General features: G+C 46.0%; 1 protein-coding gene across 5 annotated transcripts; it reads right to left on the reverse strand.

The window, feature by feature from the left end:
• Positions 1-134: 134 nt before the first annotated feature.
• On the reverse strand, positions 135-21,562 carry Ndufaf6 (NADH:ubiquinone oxidoreductase complex assembly factor 6). Of its 5 annotated transcripts, XM_036178135.1 has the most exons (9): positions 21,343-21,562; positions 18,164-18,263; positions 16,414-16,536; positions 14,102-14,158; positions 10,894-10,996; positions 9,638-9,771; positions 7,615-7,716; positions 3,309-3,365; positions 135-340 (listed from the first exon to the last, which is right to left on the reverse strand). In XM_036178135.1, exons 1-9 carry the CDS (start codon positions 21,537-21,539, stop codon positions 212-214), a joined length of 1,002 nt encoding a protein of 333 aa, XP_036034028.1. In that variant the 5' UTR covers positions 21,540-21,562; the 3' UTR covers positions 135-211. The 5 variants fall into 5 exon arrangements, with proteins under 5 accessions (XP_036034028.1, XP_036034030.1, XP_036034029.1 ...); XM_036178137.1 differs by lacking the exon at positions 16,414-16,536; XM_036178136.1 differs by lacking the exon at positions 3,309-3,365.
• Between the last annotated feature and the right edge of the window lie 358 nt (positions 21,563-21,920).

Raw genomic sequence — 21,920 nt, forward strand, 5'->3', positions numbered from 1 at the left:
TTTTCTTTTTTAAGATTTATTTATTTATTATGTATACAGAAGAGGGCGCCAGATCTCATTACAGACAGCTGTGAGCCACCATGCAGTTGCTGGGAATTGAACTCAGGACCTCTGGAAGAGCAGTCAGTGCTCTTAACCTCTGAGCCATCTCTCCAGCCCAAAGCACACATTTTTTTTAAACCAATAAACTAAAAGTAAATCAGTAATTATTTTAGTATCTTTTTCTCCATGATTGAATATACAAAGATAACGGAAGTAACGTATTCTTCTGCTGTAAAGACGGATGGAATATATCAAAATCTACTTGCTGGATCTTCTTTAAATAGTCCTCTAGAGTAACCTGGAAAAAGAGAACAGTGGTCACTAGATCATAGAATGATCAAGTTTCCCAAACCAACTAAAGAAAAGTATAGCGTGACATGGCGGCCACAGCTGCAATCCCAACACTGAGAAAACTGGAGCAGGCGGATTGCCATGCATTTGAGGTCAGCCTGTGCTACATGGTGAAATCAAGGCCAACCTGGGCTAAATAGTAAGACCCTGTCTCATGGAGGGAAAAAAAGGCAAACGTGACAGTTCATACCTGTGATCTGGGTTCCGAGGAGACTGAGGCAGGAGGACGCAAACATCGCCAGTCTGAGCTACCAAGAAAAGGAAAGCACAAGTACTGATGCTACTTCAGTTTCCTGAGGTGATGCTACATGAGAAAAACACTTCTCTTCCCCCAGACAGGGTCTCTTTATGTAGCCCCAGCTAGCCTAGAACTCACCACAGACACCGGGCTGGCCTTTTACTCAGAGATCCTCCTGCCTCTGCCCGTGATGCTAGGATTAAAGCTGTTGTCTTAGTTAGGGCTTTTATTGCTGTGAGAGACACATGACCACAGCAACTGTTATAAAGGAAGACATTCCACTGAGGCTGACTTACAGTAGTTCAGAGGTTCGGTTCATCGTCATCGTGGTGGGAAGCATGGTGGGACATGTCACACAGGCAGACTTGGTGCTGCAGAGGTAGCTGAGAGCTCTATATCTGGGTCCGCAGGCAGCAGGAAGGGACAGTGACACCCTGGCCAGGCTCGTGCTTCTGAGACCTTAAGCCCACCCCCTAGTGACACACTTCCTCCGATAAAGTCACACCCACTCCAACAAGGCCACACCTCTAATGGTGCCACTTCCTATGGGCCTATGGGGGAAATTTTTGTTCAAACCACACAGCTGTGTACCACCATATCTGACCAAACTGACCTTTTTTCAAGATTTATTATTTATGTGTGTCTGTGTGTATAAACACAAGTGTCCAATCCCTTGCAGCTGCCTGACTTGAGTGCTGGGAATGAACTCAGGTCCTCTAGAAGAGCAGTGTGTGCTCATCACCACTTTAGCCCTGACACAAGAATTTTCAGAGAGAGAAAATAAAGACATCTTTCCAGAAACATCTAGAACAGTAAGGGTAGAACAGAGTAAAACCAGTGCTGCAACCACTGGGCCTCTTTTGATCACATATATAATGTTCTGCTCAAGGTCTAAGCATCAGAGCAGCTGGGCTCATCTTCTGAGGAATTAGAAAAAAGATGTCAGCTAGGGGGTAGCTTGGTGGGAACAACCAGCAAATGTGAGAGCTTGAGTTAGATGCCAAAGACCAAAAAAAAGTGACTGTTCTTTTTGTAATGCTCCTACTAAGTATCAACAGGTACCCAAGGCTGGCCTAACTAAACAACCCTCTTGCCCTAGGCTCTGGAGTAGTGGACTGCACAAACAGACAGTAGTCAAGGGAACGAAACACCTCCAACTATGTCAGGAAGTTCAAGGTGACTACTCATTTTTAAAGATTCGTCTATTTATTTGTTTGTTTGTGGGGCACTCACACAGCACCTATAGAGGCAAGAGGGGTGTCAGAGCCCCTGGAGCCAGCTCACACGGGTGCTGGAAATTAAACTCTGGTCCTCTGCAAGAGCAGCAGGTGCTCCCTAACCACTGAGCATCTCTCCAGCTTCTCAAGTTGACCTTTTAAAAAGTTATTTTTTGAAGTTTAATGAGTATCTTTGTTTTTGCCAGAAAACAAGATTTTCAGCAAAAGAGAATAATCACAGGTCCCTATAAAAGTCAGCTCACTCTTCACCAATCACATTAAAGCTTAGTAGTGTTCATGGGATAAAGAAAGATGGAAACACACAGTATTCTTCAATTAGTGGCTGTCTGCTGATTTTGTTAATTTGTAAAATTTTACTAACTTTATTTCTAAAACTAAGTTTCATGTAGCCCAGGCAGGCCTTGAACTGTAGCCAACGATGGCCTTCAATTCCTGACCCTCCCACCTCTACCGCCAAGGGCTGGCGTTACTTATAAGTGTGCAGGACCACACCCCCGTCCCTGAAGTGCTGGCTTAGGTAGTCAGGCACAGGGCTAGTCTACATGCCCGCCCTCATAGCCACTCACTCCATAATTCTAAGAGGCCCCAAGTCCTGCTTAGACAACATCCACAGCACCCCCTGGAATTCTGCAGTGTAGAACTGGTTGGGGGGGGGGGGGTCAAACAAGGATTAATTAGGCAGCCAGTCTTTGTTTTATTCTACTTTATCTTTTATTGTTGTGTTCGGTGTATGTGGAGGTAGAAGGATTGGTTCTCTTCTTCCATGAACCCCAGATCAGGTCCTAAATACTTCCACTCCCCGGGCACCTCCCTGGCCCCTCACCTGAAAACCTGTGGAGTTAGTTCTCTCCTTCTACCTGTGTGCCTTCTGGGGATTGAACTCAGTGATAAGAAGACCTAGTAGGGTGGTGGAGCACGCCTTTAATTCTAGCACTCAGGAGGCAGAAGCAGGTGGATCTCTATGAGTTTCAGGCCAGCCTGGTCTACAGAGCGGGATCCAGGACAGCCAGGACTACACAACACAGTGAAATCCTGTCTCAAAAAGCCATCTCACCAGCCTACATCGGGGAATTTGAGTTAGGAAAGCAGCTTTTAAATAAGCTTTCCAGGTTATTCCGATGCAGCCAGCTCAGCAATGACCTGTGGGCCGGCACCACAACATGTTCAGGTCACCATGGAGACACTCCCACAAGGTGGTGTCTTCCATCATTCCCTTTTGCTGATGAGTAAACTGAGGGGTTAAAGAAATTAAGGCCCCATGGCTACAGAGAGACAGAGCAAACACAAGGCAGCCTGGCTGCAGAGCCCGTGCTAATGACAACTCAGAAACACGGGTGTGCCCATCACACTCATCAAGGCAGGAAAACGACATAAGCAGCACAGTGGGGACTGGTCTAGTCTAGGCACAGGTATCCAGCCTTCTCCACCGAAGCACTCACCGTCTGAAGAAAAGCAGGAAATGCTTTCGCAGGAACGCTTCTGTGGAAGGACCTCGCCTTAAAGGGAGAGGGAAAGAAGCTGGTTGGGACGCTTCTGAAGCAGCAGTCCCCCTCTGAGGTGAGCACAAAGAGCAGCAGTCAGACATGACAAGGGCCTCTCACAAAAGCAAGAGATGAGCTGCCCACTTCGCTTCAAAGCCCCATGGACTCAGCAAAGCCACCTGTCATGTAAAGCCTCTTCCTTTCATGGCTCGGCTGGGGAACTTTCCACCTCCCTCACATCTCACACTAGCTCTGACCCTCGGCTCTGCAGTAACCCTTCCTAGGTTAGACAGCTCCCTGTTTAGATCCAGCACAGATGACCTTCTCAATGGTGACCCACCTCTGTCTAGTTCATGTCATTACTTCCCCTTGATCACGTTATCAGCAGTTCTTCCTGGAATTCAAATGTCTCTGTATTTAACCCCTAGTCTCAATTCAACCTGGCTCTTGTAGGCCATGAACACCTGGTCCACTCAGGCCATCATCCTGCACTGGCCAGACCTCCCTTTATTTCCAGGTCTCCGTGCACACTGCCTCATTGGGAAGAGCACATCCTGCCTCCACCTCCCGACTGCACACTAAGGTTTTGTGGTCCACCATGGTCACCTTCCTCCCAGCCTCTCTGCAGCACAGCACAGGGTCCTTTCTTCTCTGCTCTCCGATGCAGACTCCAGCACTCCTGATCGGCCCTTCGCCTTCTTCCTCATAAGTGGCCCTGCTTCCTTCTACCTAGTGAATGGATGTGGCCTCAGGGTTCTGTCCCTCACCCTCTTCTAGGGGAACACTCTCCTTGAGCAATAGCACCTAGATGTACAGCTGTGACTCCAGTTCTGACCTTCCCAAGCCACAATCCTGCCTTCTCCAGTAGCCCATCTCCCTATGTCACGAGAGCCAGAATGACGATCAGCACCCAGCACACCACTGTCTGCATCGGACTGGCACTGGTATGGTCCACATGTGAACTCACATGCTCTCCTCGCCATCGTGTAAGTTATCAAGTCTCACTGTGGGTGTGGGCATGGATATACACATGCATCTCTCTCTGAAAGACACGCCTCCCTTCTCCTAAGTAAATCCAACTGTGGGAGGCACAGCCATGGCAAGCCCATCACCACTCCTACCACCACCTCAGACCCATGGCAATGGCAAGGCCTTCCCCAGTCTGTGTGCGAAGGACCACAGAGTAAGTGGAAATCGACGGCCTGAGACCGCTCTCCCACAGAGCCTCCCCCTGACCCTGCGCCTTCCTCCGGGTGGGGTGCCGATAGACGGCATACTGAGTTTCTAGCTGAGGAGGAACTGTCCCCCTGAGAGTGAGCACAGACACCTGGCTCCAGCTTTTCCCTGCATGTCACTGCTGTTTCTTCAGATCTGTCATTTCTTCATTCCCAAGACGCTCCAGTCAGGACCAGGACCAAGCTGTGTGGAGCTAGATATGACGAGACACCAACTCATCTCCCAGCTCCCAGTTTCCCCTGAAAACCATGTGTGTCTGTGTGTGTCTGTGTGCTCACGAGTGCAGGTGCCCATGGAGGTTAGAGGCATCAGATCTCCCTGGCCCGAGCTGGAGTACAGACGGTTCTAAGCCATCGGTATGGGTGCTGGGAAGTGAATGCAGGTCCTTTAGTGAGAGCAATCTGCTCTCTGAACCACTGAGCCATCTCTCCAGCCCCTCAGCTCCCAATCTTTCTTGTCTCAAACACTATTAGATCCAGAAATAGGATCACAAATCCAAGGCCAGTGTAGATTACAATGAAAGTCCTACCAAGGCAAAAATAGCAAAACCCCATCTCAAAAAACCCAAAAGCAACAGAAACAAACAAAACCTCTGCCAGGTTTCTACTGTGGTACAAATGTCCCAGCTTTACTTGATGTGGCCCAAACTAACTTAGATCGCACTTACTGTATGGCAGGTGCTATTATTGACTCTTTGTATGTTAACTCACTGATCTAAACAACACTTTGGTAGGAAGTAACATGATCCTCTTATCTATGTGGAAGCTGGGGCATGGTGAAGTCACAACACAATTAATAAACGCAGAATGACAGTCAGGCTTAGGCTTCTGAGTGTACACTGGCATCTCCGTGTCTTGTGCTTCTCAAGAGCCTCCAAAGAGCCTCAGCAGTTCTTCAGTCCACCACTCCAAGCTGACTTTGTAGGAGTAGACCTCAGGCAACCAATAACAAGGCTGTCAGTCCTGACTATTAAAACCCCTTGGACATCAAGGGTGCTAGCTCACTGGTAGCTTTCCTAGCATGTGGGAGACTCCAATCCCCAGCACTACACAACAAATAACCCTTTTTCAATGGTTTAATTTAATAATTTTGTTATTGTTTGTTTGAGACAAGGTGTCGCTGTATAACTTGGCTGTCCTGGAACTCCCTCTGTAGACCAGAGTAGCCTTAAACTTAGAGACCTGCCTGCCTCTGAGGTTAAAGGCATGTGCCACTATGTGCAGCCACAACAAGCACATTAATAAAACACTTTGGAAATTGCAATTCTCAGCTTAGGTCACTCTACCAATCTCCAGGAAGAGAGGCCTAGAACTTGGAAGAGGTAGAAAGATCTCTGTGAGTCTGAGGCTAGCCTGGTCTGCACAGTGAGTTCCAGACTATCCAGGGCTATCCAATGGGAACTGTTTCAAAAAAGATTTATTCTTTCACATTTTCACACACACACACACACACACACACACACACACACACACACACACGTCATATTCTTCCTCTCCCATTATTTTCTCTTATCCCCTCCTCCTCCCACCAAACCCTTCCCAAGGAGCAAACTCGTAGAGAACTATAACAATTCAGGTGAACTCAGGACCAGTTAGGAGCCACTGGAGTCAAATGGAAATAAAGTCAATTTCAAGGTGAAAAAGTGTCAAAGAGGAATAAAATGAAGAGCAAAGTGACTCTTCAACTGGGAGATTCAAAGACTCCTCCCGTGACGGTCTCGTGGAGTGGCTAGAAGACAGCAGAACAGGGACGGGCCAGGGTGACGGGCCAGGGTGATGGGCCAGGGTGATGGGCACTTCCTCCAGGTAGCCCTGAGTGCAGAGCACTCACTCAGCAGGCTGGGAACCAGGAGGCTGGCTCCAGCTGTAACTCCAGCAGCAGCAGCACCCGGCCAGGACACAGAAGGAGCACCTGAGAGTGCCGGCTGGGGTTCACATCAAGGGTGCTAGAGGGGAGGGGAGGGGACAGGATATTCTGTGGATGAGCAGGGGCATCCATCAGCTGAGAGCGGGAAGGGGTTTTCTAGAAAAGGAAGTTTCCAAGATGAACCCTGGGGATCAATGAACAATGAATGAAGACTGCCAGGTCAGAGCCCGTAGCATCTGTAGAAATGCTATCATGTGTATAAATCCATAGTGTCTCATTAGGGTCTCCGTTGCTGTGAAGAGACACCATGACCACGGCAACTCTCATAAAGGAAGACACTGTTTCAGAGGTTTAGTCCATTACCATCATGCTGTGTCGTGGTGCTGAAGAAGGAGCTCAGAGCTCCACATTTTGATCTGCAGGCAGCAGCAGGAGTCTGTGGCCCACCGGCCAGATCTCAGTTTATGAGACCTCAAAGCCTGCCTCACAGTGACACACATCCTCCAACAAAGCCACGCCTCCTCATAGTGCCACTTGCTATGGGCTAAGCATTCAAACACATGAGTCCACGGGAGCCATGCCTTGTTATAGAATATTTAGATATGTAAAGACGTGTTACATTTGTTTATGCTGCATTTGTTTCATTAAAGATGTGTTGCATTTGTTTACCTTACCTGCCTAAGGCACCTGATTGGTCTAATAAAGAGCTGAACGGCCAATATGTAGGCCGAAGAGGGAAAGACAGGGCTGGCAGGCAGAGAGAATAAGCAGGAGGAGGAATCTAGGCTGGAGAGAGGAGAAGGAGAAGAGAATGAGGGAGAAAGAGAGGGACATGCCCTGGGTCAGAAGCCAGGCAGCCACCAGCCAGACACAAAAAGCAGAAAAAGTAGGACATACAGAAAGAAGGAAAGGTAAAAAGCCCTGAGGCAAAACATAGATGAAGAGAAACAGGTTAAATTACAAGAGCTAGCAAGAAACAAGCCTAAGCTAAGGGCAAGCATTCATAACTAAGTCTCCATGTCATGATTTGGGAGCTGGCTAGTGGCCCAAAGGAAAAAACCTAGTACAATGCCTATTCAAACCACCACACATAGTATGCCATAGAAACAGCCCTGTGTAGTAGGGATAACTTCCTAAATAACTGGGCAAAGGAGCTACTTACATGCTTTAGGTGCAAGTGTGCCTGGCTGGCAATGTCATATATTACATCTCTCACATTTTTATCTTGGTTCCTCCGTAGAAAGTCTTCTTGTGAAACACCATGCTGTGAAGAAAATATAGTTTTAGAAATCTTTAAGCACACTTAAAATCAATATTGCTTAAGAAAACAGGCATATGCAGCATATATACAGGATAATAGCTAATTTTTAAATTGTGTGTGTAAATGTGTAATGGTCAATCTTCCTTATCAACTTAACTGGCTATATAATCAACTAAGAGACATGCGTATAGGTGGGTCTGTATAGCTGGAGAGTTTCTCTCCAGCTCCCGCCAAGGCCTGGCAGTCCTGCAGCCCACTTATAAAATAAACACACAGATTCTTACATTATTTAAACTGTTTGGCCTAACGGCTCATGCTTCTAGCTATCTAGTTCTTACATCTTAAATTAACCCATTTCTATAAATCTATACCTTGCCACATGGCTTGTGGCTTACCAGTATCTTACATGTTGGTACTCATGGCAGCGTCTCTTGATTCAGCCTTCCTGTTCCCAGAATTCTCCTCTCTCTTTGTCCCGCCTATACTTCCTGCCTGGCTACTGGCCAATCAGCACTTTAGTTATTAACCAATCAGAGTAACATATTCACAGCATAGACAACATCTCACAGCAGGTCTGTGACAGTATCCCCTGGAGGATTAACTAGGGGAGGCGTCCTCCCAGATGGGCAGTGCTCTTTTGCCTGCCACCTTTGCTCCTTGCTGATGAGTGCATCTGTCGTCTGCTGCCACTGCTGTCAGCCTTCACTGACACTGGGGTCCAGCCTCTCGGGCTTCAAATGCGCAACAAAGACCTGCGGCTCTCCAGGAATCCCCCAGACCTTCAATGTCAGGCTGGGGTTGCTGAGGCATCTAGCCAATACAGTGTGTATGATGTACAGAGAAAGTATAAAATACAAAAGGATTAAAAGGAGGGTTGGGGAGATGGCTCAACGATTAAGAGCACTTGTTGCTCTGGCGGAGGGCCAGGTTCCATCCAGTCTGAGCTCCCACATCTGGTGGCTCAGAACTACCTGCTCCAGAGGATCTCAGACTCTCTCTGGCCTTCACAGGCACCCACGTGTGTATACACATTCACATATACATTATACATACAAATAAAAATGAGCCTTTTCTAAAAGTTCAAAAGATAGACAATAAAGAACCTCATTCAAAACCCAAAGTTCTAATAAACATTTTTTTAACCACTGAGCCATCTCTCCAGCCTCTGATAAACATTTGTGTGTGTGTGTGTGGAGCTGAGGATTGAACCCAGGGCCTTGCGCTTGCTAGGCAAGTGCTCTACCACTGAGCTAAATCCCCAACCCTCTGATAAACATTTTTGTAAATTATTTATTTGTTTATTTATTTATTATGTATACAGCATGTATGACTGCAGGCCAGAAGAAGGTACCAGATCTCATTAAAGATGGTTGTGAGCCACCATGTGGGTGCTGGGAATTGAACTCAGGACCTCTGGAAGAGCAGTCGATGCCCTTAACCTCTGAGCCATCTCTCCAGCCCCCTGATAAACATTTTTAAAAGACATATTCCAACTGGGTAAGATGGCCAATGCCTGTAACCCCAGCACTGGAGGGTAAAGACAGAAGGATCAGAAATGTAAGGCCATCCTCAGCTACATAAAGATTCAAGAGTTCAAGTTCAGCCTAAGCTACCAGAAACCTTGACCCCTTCAAAAACAAAATCAATGAAAATTATTCCCTCCAATAAAATAAAATAACAAACAGGCCCAGGTGAGGTTACTATAACTTCTTGAAGGGAGTTAGTCATTGGCAAGGAGGTGCAGGCTGTCCAGGCCTTCTGATTGCAGTGCCTCCAGACACCTCATGCTTGACTATCTCAGTAAGCAGGGCAAAAGCAAGAAGTGGTATGCATACCTTTCCAACAGCAATGGAACAAACTAAACAAAACAAAGAGCAACTCCCCTCCTGGTGTCCCAGGAATCATTAGCAGGTCACAGCCTCACCTGCACACAGACATCCATGGGCAGGAACACTTTTCTCCTGCTACCATGATAGGGTGCTGCTCTCAAGCACGTGACAATGCCTTGTGCCTTCCCAATGTGGCTCGCAGCATGGTCTGCATGAAGATCTTTCACACCTAGAATTACAGACACCAAATGGGGTTGCTCTCCTGTCCTTGAAGCACAGCAAATCAAGGAAATAGCACAAGCCATCACCTGGACCCAGGAAAAGCATTTGTACTGTCAGACATCTGGAAAATAGGATTTACAAGGGAAAGTGGGTGCCAGGGATAAGCCAACCATCTTCCTGCTAGCAGTACCCCAAATCTCCACTGTTAGCTCTCCAACTTTTTGCACACTAAGAACACACTGAGAATTTAATCAGACTTCATGGGAAACTTAAGAGTTTTATTTCTTCCCTTGAAGTAATTTCATAACAACCTTACTTTTAGAGTACAACAGGACAGGCCTGGGACATTCAACAGGGACTGTATTCTGGGGTCTGATATAAAGACAGATCACTCTCTTCAAATGAGATACTATCGTCCTTGGCCCCAATAATCTCTTCCTTACAATAAGATGCCACCAACTTGGAGCAAGGTCAGAAGAAAAGTGCCATTTCAAATATTTTTAAAGTAGAGGAGAAAGAGACTCTCATAAACTATTATAAGTATAGTTTTATTCTGTTTTCCACCTCATGGGGAAGAACTGAAGTACAGAAACTTGAAGTCATAGGAGATGCTGTAGGAAAGGGAAAGGCATTGGCACTCCAGATTATTAACCCAGAGCATTCCCACGAGTGCCTGCTGCTTCTGTGGGAGTCTGAGCACTTGAACGAGTCTGCACTCCGAAAGGAACAGAAATGCACAGATAATAGAGATGTTCTCTTTCTTCCTACTGAAAATAAAAGTTGGCTGGTGAAGCACACCTTTAATCCCAGCACTCAGGAGGCAGAGACAGGAGGATTTCAATGAGTTCAAGGACAGCCTGGTCTACATACTGAGTTCCAGGCTAGCCATATTACATCATCAGACTCTGTCTCAAAAGTAAATAAGTAAAAGTTGTAGCTAGGCATGATAGTGTATACTTGTAATCAAAGCACTTACAGAAGCTGAGGCAGGAGGACTGTCTCTAGTTTGAGACCAGCCTAGGCTATACAACAAAACCCTGTCTCAAAAGGGGAAAAACTTGTTACTTTATAGACAATACAAAGCAAGCTTAGAAGTGAGTCTGAGGCACGAAAGAGAGAAGGGACTCACCCAGCACCTCCAGTGTCAAGTACAGCAGAGAGCTCTGCGTGCCCTCGGCGTAGTCCTCAAGCTCCTGGATGCTGCGATAGGCTTTGTCATCCAGATTTTTTTCCTGAAGTCAAAGAAAATGCAAATGGAGTCCATCGAATTATTATTTTATGATGAAAAGTGCTATTTTTTTGCCTGAAATGAGTAAGAATTTAACTTAACAGATTTGTTTCGTGCACAATCAAGATTAAAATACAGCTAGGCATGGGACTGGAGAAATGGCTCAGTGGCTAAGAGTACATGCTGCTCTTGCAGAGACCCTGGGTTCTGTTCTTAGCATGTCTGGGCAGCCAATGCCCCTGACCTCCTCAGAAACACCTGCATATGCTATCTATACGACACATTCACCCAGGCAAAATATATACACACATACATTTTTTTTGAGCTGAGGATTGAACCCAGGGCCTTGTGCTTACGAGGCTAGCACTCTACCACTGAGCTAAATCCCCAACCCTAAATATATATTTTATTGTATATAATCTTTTTAAAATTCTATATAAATGCTAGGCCAGCCAGGGCTACATGAGACCCTGTCTCAAAACACAAAAATAATTCCCCACCCCCATCAAAGTCTTATATATCAGTGCTCACAAATCGCCTCACAAAATAAGGCTCAAGAATAGCAAGAATGCACAACCTCACAGGCTCAGGGCTTCCCTTCTTCAGCTCTTGGTCACTCATGTGTCTTCTCTGCACGCTTACTGCTGAGTTGAAAGAGTCCTGATATATGTTAGATATTAAGCACTTATGAGATAAGTAACTGAACGTATTTCCCATTATCTCTGAGTTTTCAACTTTTTGAAGCTTTTAATTTTAATGAATTTTAATTTACCTCTTTTCGTTTTCTTATCTGTGCCTTTGACATCATATTTCAGAAACCATCACCTAATTTAAAGTAATAAATATTTACAGTTTACATTAATATTTTTTTTTCTTTTTGCCGGAGCTGAGGACCGAACTCAGGGCTTTTTTACATCATCAATGTTTTCTCCAAAGTTTTGTTTTGTCTTGTTTTGGGGGGGTCTTTGATAGGTCATCAAACTAAATTGCTGACTTTCATACACATTGTGAGGCAGGGGTCCTGATTCAGGCTATTTATTTATTTAGCTTTACTATTTTTTAGAAAGGGTCTCATGTATCCCAAGCTGTCCCCCAACTATGACTGTGCCTAAGAATGGCCTTGAACCCTCCCCCGCACATGCCCAGTGCTGGGGGAGTGACCTGCACCCCAACACCTAGCTTGAGTCCTTCTTTGCAGGTGTATACCCTGTGGTCTCAGCACCATCTGTTGAAAACAATACTTCCCCTGAATAGTCCACATGCGCTCATCACTCAATTGACTAGACTCGCTTACTTCTTTTTATAGTTAATTTACGACAGCAGGTGTAGCTGTTCACATGAACATAGAGGTCAGAGGACAACTTTGGGAAGTCAGTTCTCTCTTGTCACCTTGTGGGGTCACGGGATCAAACTCAGGTCATGAGGTTTCTGCAGCAAGTACTTTTCCTTGCTGAGCCACCTTGCCTGCCCATGGATGGACTCTGTGTCTATACCACTGCTCTGTATGTCCATCCTTTGCCAATACCACATTTGATTACTACAGCTTTACAGCCATGTTTTCCTATTAACAGCTTATTAATTGAAGGAGCAGGGGAAGACAAGGACAAAGGAGGTAAACACAGATGAGGACAGCCTCAAAGTGCAGCTTCCAGCAAGCAGGACATGATGGAGCACACCTGTAAACCCTGCACTCCAGAGGTGAAGTTCCAGAACAGGTTGGCCACCTGAGACCTGGTTTTAAACTCTTGTAACCCCAGCACTCAGGAGACAGGGCTGCAAGTTCAGGGCTAATTGGACTACTAGTGAGTTCCAGGTCAGTCAGGGATATCCTGTCTCAAATATTTTAGGGCTAAAGGGTTGACTTGGTTCGTTAAGAGCACTTGCTGCTCTTTCAGATGACCCAGGTTCAATTCTCAGCATAACAACCATCTAACCCTAGTTCCAGAAGATTCAAACCTTCTTCTGGATTCCTTGGGCAATGTATACACATGGTACTCAGGTATACTTGCAGACAAAACATCTGTACATATAAAATTTAAAACTCTTAAAAAATAGTAATAATAACTTAAGGGCTAGGGATATAGTCCAGTGGGTAGCATCCATAAACCCAGCACAACTGGCACAGTGGCACAGACCTGTAATCATTACAGAGGGTCAGAAGTTCAAGGTCATCCTGCACAAGTAAGTTCAAGACCAACCTGTGCTATGAGACCCTGTCTGGGGAAAAAATATTAAAGAATAAATAAATAAAGTAAATGTACATCTTTCCGACAATGGTGTGTGATTAAATATTGGGCCGAGGAGGACACTGACCCAAAATACATCAAAAAGACTACAAAAATGACTCCATGGCCTAGGGCAGTAGCAGCTGGCCTGGGTCAGAATTTATCTCTGAGCAGTTAACAGCAATCTCCACCCCTGGGACTATCAGACTCCATTGTGTTTACTTCTTGGGCACATCTAGCACCAGGGCAGATGTGTGACCAGCCTTACCAAAGGCTACTCCAGCAGCTGATGGTATCAAGTAATGAGTCGTTTTTAAGGCACGGTAATCACCTGTGGTTATAATCTTCAGAAGTCTCTTCTATTTACTTTGTTATCCACTGGTCTAATGTTTGCAATGCTGGGAATTAAAGCTTTACCACCACACATCTCCAGTCCACCAAGTCTTTCTTTTTAAGATACACATGCATTTACTGATCAAATGATGCAACCCCGAATCAACCCCTGGTTTTCTTTAAAACATCCAATGGAGTTAATGAAGAGAGAAGATACGTGAAGCAAGGCAGCTATCTGGGCATGGCGGCCTGTGCCTGTGATTGCAGACCTTGGAGCAGGCATGCGCGCGCGCGCGCACACACACACACACACACACACACACACACACACACACACACCTTCTGTCTAGGTGCTGGTCTCTACCTGACTCTTGGTAGGGAGTCAGGAGACAGGTATGGCATGTAAGGATGGACTACAGATAAAATACCTTTGTTCTCTGAGTTTCCTTCCTCCAAAAGATTAATATGCATACAAAATGTTTTCCTCTGTAAATAATTAACCTAAGGATCAAAAGGGAAAAACATTTAAGACTTGGACAATTCCAACTTACTCTTTCATCAATCATTCTCATGAGCCATCTTTTTGTTAGATTATGTCTCTTGACAGCCTAAAAAACAAGAGTGTTGTAAATTTTTAGAAGGTGCTAGAAATGACTTCTCTAGAGATGAACAAAATGCACTAGGCAATGCAAAGGTAGGTTCGAGAACACTGGTTACAAGTCATCAGACAGGCAGCTATGCTAAAAAAGACATCAGGAGAAGAGCAATTATCCAGAAAAGCATGTCAGGCCATTTCCAAGCAGACTAAGTCTGTATGGCTCCCACAGCCTCTCGGTCTGCTATACTGGTATACATTAAATGATTCTACTTTCTTTCTTTTACTTTTCTTATTTGAATGTTAGATGCCTTTACTTTTATTTATTTTTGATATTAAAATATAATGACACTGCTTCCCCATTCCCTTCCCTCCCTCTAAACTCTCCCATATGCCTGATTATACTTTTTAAAAAACCAAGAACTCAGTAGTGAGCTGCTTGCTGCCACACCTAACTTCAGCACTTACACAGAACATTCAGTCTTTCTCTTACAGCACATGGAGTTTCACCAGCAAAAAAAAAGTCACTTCCCCCAAATGAAGAGCATCTAAAACTCCGAGAACACAGGGCACGGTTCTACACATTTGTAATCCCAGTACTTGGGAATCCGAGGAAGGAGAATCAATGTAAGTTTGAATCTGAGCTATAGAGTAAGACCTTGTTTCAATCAATCAATCAATCAATCGGATCAATCAATCAATCAACTAATCAACAACCAGCAGTGCCAATGAAGACAGGGTGGACAAGTGTCTCTCCAGAAGTGACACCTCGAGAAGGATACATTTCCTATGAAGCACTCCAGCCAAGAGTCCATAACCTACACCTAAGGAGAAACTACTAAGACAAACCCAAGAGTCCATAACCTACACCTAAGGAGAAACTACTAAGACAAACCCAAGAGTCCATAACCTACACCTAAGGAGAAAACACTAAGACAAACCCAAGATTCCATAACCTACACCTAAGGAGAAAACACTAAGACAAACCCAAGATTCCATAACCTACACCTAAGGAGAAAACACTAAGACAAACCCAAGAGTCCATAACCTACACCTAAGGAGAAAACACTAAGACAAACCCAAGAGTCCATAACCTACACCTAAGGAGAAAACACTAAGACAAACCCAAAATGAACATCCTGAGAGGCAAAACCAAGTTAAAACTGACTATACTTCTAAGAAGATGGCTGGATGGTGGTGGCGCACGCCTTTAATTCCAGCACTCGGGAGGCAGAAGCAGGCGGATCTTTTGAGTTTGAGGCCAGCCTCGGCTACAGAGGAAGTTCCAGAAACCCTGTCTTGGAAAAAAAAAAAAAGAGAGAGAGAGAGAGAGAGGATCGAAGGAAGGAAAGGAGGGGAGGGAGGGAGGGAGGGAGGGAGGGAGGGAGGGAGGGAGGGAGGAAGGAAATGTTGACGGGGTGGCTGTAACTCTATTGGTGAGTGCAAAGTCCTAGCTCAGTCTTCAGTACCACAAAAACAAGAAAGTCTATGTCACTTGGGGGTGTCATGAGTCAACCTCTAATCTCTACACACACCCTAACAGGCACATCATGTGTGCTCACTCATTCACACACACACACAATAAGGGAGCAATTATCTAGATTAGGCTAATTGAAATGGAAAGACCCACAGTCAGTGTGAGCAATACCATCCCATGGGCTAGGGTGGCAGACTGAATGAAGAGGAGGAAGGAAGCCAGGCTACTGAGATGACTCAGCAGTAAAGGGACTTACCACCAAGCCTGGAGTTCAACCCCCAGACCGGCTGGTCAAGGACAGAGCTGACTCCGCAGGTTGTGCTCTGACCCCCACATGTACTTCATGGCTTTCTGTGCTTGCTCACTCTCTCTCTCATAATAAACCAGCGTTAAAATGGGGAGCAAGCTGAACACAAGTTTTCATTGCTCCCTGCTTCCTGACTCTAGATGCGACGTGACTGACACTCCCGACCCTGAAGCTGCACTTAGCCACCATGATGGACTGTAAGCCTGGACAGTAGGTAAACTGTAACCCTGTAGACAAGATAAACCTCTCCTTCCGTAAGGTGCCTTTGCTGCAGCGAAACAAGTAACCAACACACCTGCCAAAGCAGCTCAGAACCGAGAGCCCAAGACTAGTCAGGACAGACCCCACCTCACTACCATCACTACTACCGGAATTACAGCCACCGACAAGCAGGCTCCTACTCAACTCTTCTCTATTAAAAGTGGTGTATACACGCTCATGAGAATAGATCTGTACTATGTATGTGTGTATATGTGGTTTCCACCTTCCAGAGTTCAGCGGCCACAGGCTGGTGTGGTGGGCTGTCACAGTACATGTCTTCCACAGCTTTTTTCCAGAACTGCATTCGCATCAGGCCAATCGTTTTCTCGGAGACTAAGTCCTTAACCTGTAAACAGAGTTCAGAAACTCGAGGCTGGAGACATAGATCAGTGGTAGAGTGCTTGTCTATGTGTGGAAGCCTTCGGTTAAAGCCCCGAATAGAAACAAACAAATGAAGACAACTTACTGTCTGAAAACTAAGTATTCTGAGGGGACTTGTGAGCTAATCAAACTGTCCTACACCATTGCTATGGTGGTCAATACATGACTACATTTTTCAGGCCAACACAAAGTGTAAAACTGACAATGCACATTCCCCTAAATGATGCTAATTAATCTCTCTTATTAACATAACGTATAAGCCAGGTGTGCTGGCTCATGCCTGTAACCCCAGTATTCAGGGGGTAAAATAACTGCCATCAGCTCAGGGCCAACCTGGGCTATGGAGTAAGTTCCAGGCCAGCCTAGGCTACAGAATGAGACCATGTCTAAATTGACTGTATAAATTCATGTGGAGAGCAGAGGACAGACAACTCTGTGAGTTAGCTCTCTCCCACCAGAATGTAGGTTCTAGGGGTGGAACTCAGGCTGCCATCCTAGTGAGGAAGCACTTCTGCCCACTGAGACATTTCAGTGCTTTAAGAGTTGTTTCTTGGGGATGGAGAGATAGCAGCTCAGCAGTTAGGAGCACTGGCTGCTCTGCCCCAGATTCAATTCCCAGCACCCACATGGTGGCTCACAGCCATCTGTAGCTACCGTTCCAGGAGATCCAATACCCTCTTCTAGCTTGTACAGGCATGAGGTGTGCACACGGTATATAGACACACACACAGGCAAAACACTTCTACACATTCAATAATAACAAAGTAATAATAATAATAATAAATGGTTTCTTGAGCTAGGGTAGTAGCACTAACTGTGACCCAACACATGGCAGGTGGAGGTTTAGCTGAGGAGGGGACAGAGGCCAGTAGCCAAGGCTCCAGTGGGAAGGTAAGCTGCCAGAAGGTGTATACACCTTGGCAGTAGGCACAGCGATAGTCTGTTCTACTCATTAATTAAGCCACCCGTGTTTAATAAAGTGTTGTGATATGCACACATGCGCCACTCTCTCCAAGACTCCACACTTCCCTAGTCCTCATTTCCAATGTCTGACCTCTCCACTTGCTGTCCTAAGAGGACCACAACCATTCTACTAGAGTCCTTCCTTCCACACCATTTTACATGTTTTGAATCTGACCATGTTCTGTCTGCTCAAGGAAGAAGGCCCCAGGCTTCTTCCCTGTAACTCTGAGACAGACATCAGTCAGGTCCGCCAGCCTCTCGTGCTCTACCGTGTAGGTCTGCCAGAATATTGTCCATTCTCACTTCACATTACATTTTCAACTTTTCCCAATTTTCTACGTACACACAAAGTATACAACTATTAGAGAGGAAGTAAGATTCTCATTAGTTTATTCAGTTAACAGACAATGCTAACTGCAAATTTGCAATATACTCAGAAAAACTTAAAAATGCAGAATCATTTCCAGAAATATTAAATTCACCAGCTAGTTTTATTTTTTGGTACTAAATTAAGCCTAAGTAGTTACCAGGAGGAAAAAACCACCGGCAGAAACTTTAAGTACATCTAACATGAATTACTCTATTTCTTCACTGTTCACATCCTCTTGTCATAACATTTTAATACCAGCCTGCGCCAGTTCCACATTGAAGGCCCTCAGTGCAGAAACAGAGCCCCGGCATTCTGCGGGCAGCAGCAGGGAACACAAGTAACTTTCATAATCCCGCTTCCTACAACAAACAGCGAAAGAAAACATGTTAGTCCTCCCCTTCTGGGCCGTACACAAAACACTACAAAACCGTCAACAGACATCAAGGGCGCTTGGGCTCACAGTGGCCTTGGTTCTTAAATTAGAAAACTTTCTCTACAACTACTTAAACAGTGTGTTTGCTTCTCATTCCAAACGTTAAATAGGAAATCTGGGGTTGGAGATTTAGTTCAGTGGTAGAGCACTTGCCTAGCAAGCCCAAGGCCTTGGGTTCGATCCTCAGCTAAAAAAAAAAGGAAATCTGTATCTTGTTTTATTTTTATTTACACTTGTAATTGCTTCAGAATATTTTGCTTTCAGTAAGTACTGAAATGAGCTACAAAAGAAGAAAACAAAGCTAGATATGTTGATACACACTTATGATCCCAGCATTTCAGAAGTGCAGGTAGGAGGAGAATCAGGAGTTTGAGACTAGCCTAAGCTACAATGAAACTCTCTCAAAACAATAACCAACAAAGGCAGTGGGGGCAGGTATAAAGAAAATGGTTTAAGCAAGTTTTTATTACATATACATAGAAAAACACAGAAATAAGATATATAAACCAATGTGCGTATGTATTTCTGTACTTGCTAAAAGAGCCTAGAAGCACAAATAATCTCCACAATCCTGGCATCAATGAATAACGCCAATTACCTGGATACAGACATCAGTTCCTAAGACTTCCAGACATTCTCGAAAGAATGATTCCCCAAGTTGGGGCAGGGGAAATATAAAACAAGCCAAAGACATCTTGAGCATACAGCAAAGATTCAAAGACTACTTGTCAAAAGAACACCAGAAATACGCTTGACAAGAGTCTGCAGAAATCTCAGTATCCAGAGAACGATAGGTGAGTAAGGTATATACTCAGGGGGCTCAGCAAGAAACTGCTATGTCCACGGTTTCCAGGCCAGCTTTCGAAAATACAGCAAGAAGCCGTCTAGAAATATAACGGCTAGTCTGCAGCTCAGTGGTACGGAGCTTGTCTTACCTCACCAGGCCTGAGTTCAGTCTCCAGCACCACAAAGAAAACACAGCCAACAGACGACACACAGTGGCAGCCAAAGCCTACAACCTCACTACTTGGGAGGAGGGAGGAGAGGGGAAACCCAAAACACCTGCCAAACACGGGAGCAAATGCATCTTTTGGATTTACTTCCCTAATGAAATCCAGGGTGATTTAGTTATTTTAGTAACGCTCAAGCAGTGGTTCTCAACCTGTAGGTCACGACCCCTTGGCGTTAAACTACCCTTTCACAGGGGTCACCTAAGACCAATGGAAAACACAGATATTTACATTACGATTCATAACAGTAGCAAAATTGCAGTTATGAAGTAGCAATGAAAATAATTTTATGGTCAAGGGTCACCACAACAGGAAGAACTGTATTAAAGGGTTGCAGCATTAGGAAGGTTGAGAACCACTGGCTCAGAGGCCCTTGAAAGCAGGCATTTTAAAATCAGATACTGGGGATGAAGAGAGGGCTCAGCAGCTAAGCTAGCTGCTCCTCCAGAGGACCCTGGTTTGATTCCCAACATGACAACTGTTCCAGGGCGTTTGATGTCCTCTTCTGGTCTGTGGCACCAGGCATGCACACAGTGTACATACATACATACATACATACATACATGCATACAGGCAAAACACAAACACATAAAATAAAAATAAACACATCTTTAAAAACAAAAAACAAACCAACAAAAAACTGGTGGCACAGACCTTCATTCCTGGCACTTGGGAGGCAGAGGAAGGCAGATCTCTATGACCTCCAGACTAGCCTGGTCTACATAGCCAATCATGTCTACATAAAGACCTGTCTCAGCCGGGCAGTGGTGGCACTCCTTTGATCCCAGCACTCTGGAAGCAGAGGCAGGCAGATCTCTGTGAGTTCAAAGCCAGCCTGGTCTACATTGTGAGTTCCAGGACAGCCAGGGCTACACAGAGAAACCCTGTCATGAAAAACTTTAAAATAATATTTAAAAATTTAAAGAAGATCCTGTCTCAAATCAAACAAAAAACTGTATCAGATAACAGTGTTAGCAAGGAAGGGCAAACTGCAGGGGTGGCAGGGTGGGTGTTGTTAAACCATAAATGTTAACAGGGCAGGCCCACCCCCCCACACACATGTAAATGGAGGCTCCCAGATGTCTTTTCTGTGAACAAAGCACAAGTCATGAGACTGTCCCAGTAAATCTCAGGCAAGTTCCTTGATCTGACATGAAGTGAGATCATCTATTAAATAAGATCATAACCTGTGTGCCAGGCCTTGATCTAAAATGCTCTGGTAAACTTTATTTTTAAATTCGTATTTATTTTTATGTATATGAGTGTTTTGCCTACACATGTCAATACACCACGTCCCTACCTAGTGCCCAGGAACACCAGAGGAGACTGGCTTTTCTGGAACTGGACTTACAGGCAGTTGTGAGCTGCCATGTGGGTAGTGGGAATCGAACCCAGGTCCTCCAGATCAGCCTGTGCTCTTAAACACTGATCTATCTTTCCAGCTCCTAAATGCTCCAATTCTTACAACCCTTGATGGGAATCGCAATTCGTAAGGGCAGTTAAATAAGTTGCTTTGGACTTTATTTTTGTAAATAATTTTTAATACAGTCTCACAAGGCTGATGTGTGGCCACAGGCGTGTGTGCCAGGTTTCTCTGTAGCTTTGGTGCCGGTCCTGGATCTCGCTCTGTAGACCAGGCTGGCCTCGAACTCACAGAGATCCGCCTCCCTCTGCCTCCCGAGTGCTGGGATTACAGGAATGTGCCACCACCGCCCGGCCCGATAGGTTCTGAGCACACAGAACCTTTAACAGTGCTAACATCACTAGCCGTCTATGAATAAAAAATGGTAAGTATGCAAAAGTTGCGGCGTCCCTTAAAGTCAGGGTTCAGGCAGGGTGACGTATTGAGCAGAGGATTCCGTGGCCACGCGAACAGGCCTGCCGCCTCCTTCTCCAGCACCCGCACGGAGCCCATCAGAACGCAGGGCCGGGAGGACGCAGCCCAGCTCAGGGCTCCGGCTCCCGGGGACATCCCGGGGCAGCGCCGCCGCTCACCTCAGCAGCTCCAGGCAGTAGTGGTCGGACCCCGGGATGCGGGGCCCGCTGGCCGCCGCCACGCTGCGCCGGACTGCCGAGGGCCCCGGGAGCCTCCGCACACGTTCCCACACATCCCGAGGCGGCCGGCGACGGAACAGGCCAGCCAAGCCGAACGGCCTTGGGCCACGGACAGGGCCAAGCATGGAAGTCGCCATGACACCCGTGTCACGTGCCCTCCGACCCCTCTAGCCACGCCCCCGGAGGCGGGCACGCCCCCGGCGGCCCCCTGCAGAGGAAGGATGGATGCCTCTCGGGCCAGAGCCAGGTGTCGCTGTGGTCCCACACATTGGCTGTTGGGCTGTTCTCTCTAGCATCCATCCTCACAGGACTCCAGAACTCCAAAAGTGGTGGGTGCCTGCTTCTCGCAGGAGCGGCTGGCGTTACATCCCACCACCCCAGAGACACCGCCCTGCTTTGGTCCTCAACAGGAGCACGCTTGGCCTGCCATACGGATTCACCCACATACATTCCCAGAGGCCTCCCAGTGTTGCCCTGAGTGGGTACCACTGGGTAGCCCTGTAGCTGCAAGATTAAAA

Source organism: Onychomys torridus, chromosome 2, assembly GCF_903995425.1.
Source record: "Onychomys torridus chromosome 2, mOncTor1.1, whole genome shotgun sequence".
Taxonomy (NCBI): domain Eukaryota; kingdom Metazoa; phylum Chordata; class Mammalia; order Rodentia; family Cricetidae; genus Onychomys; species Onychomys torridus.

Bases quoted from the DNA above. Each gene is read 5' to 3' on its own strand.
- Ndufaf6 (XM_036178135.1), bottom strand. From the start codon at position 21,539: ATGGCGACTTCCATGCTTGGCCCTGTCCGTGGCCCAAGGCCGTTCGGC. The intron at 16,537-18,163 runs GCTGGTATTAAA...CTCTGTTTACAG, and splicing joins TCAATGTGGAACTGGCGCAG to GTTAAGGACTTAGTCTCCGA. The intron at 14,159-16,413 runs GTGGAAACCACA...CTTGTTTTTTAG, and splicing joins TGGCCGCTGAACTCTGGAAG to GCTGTCAAGAGACATAATCT.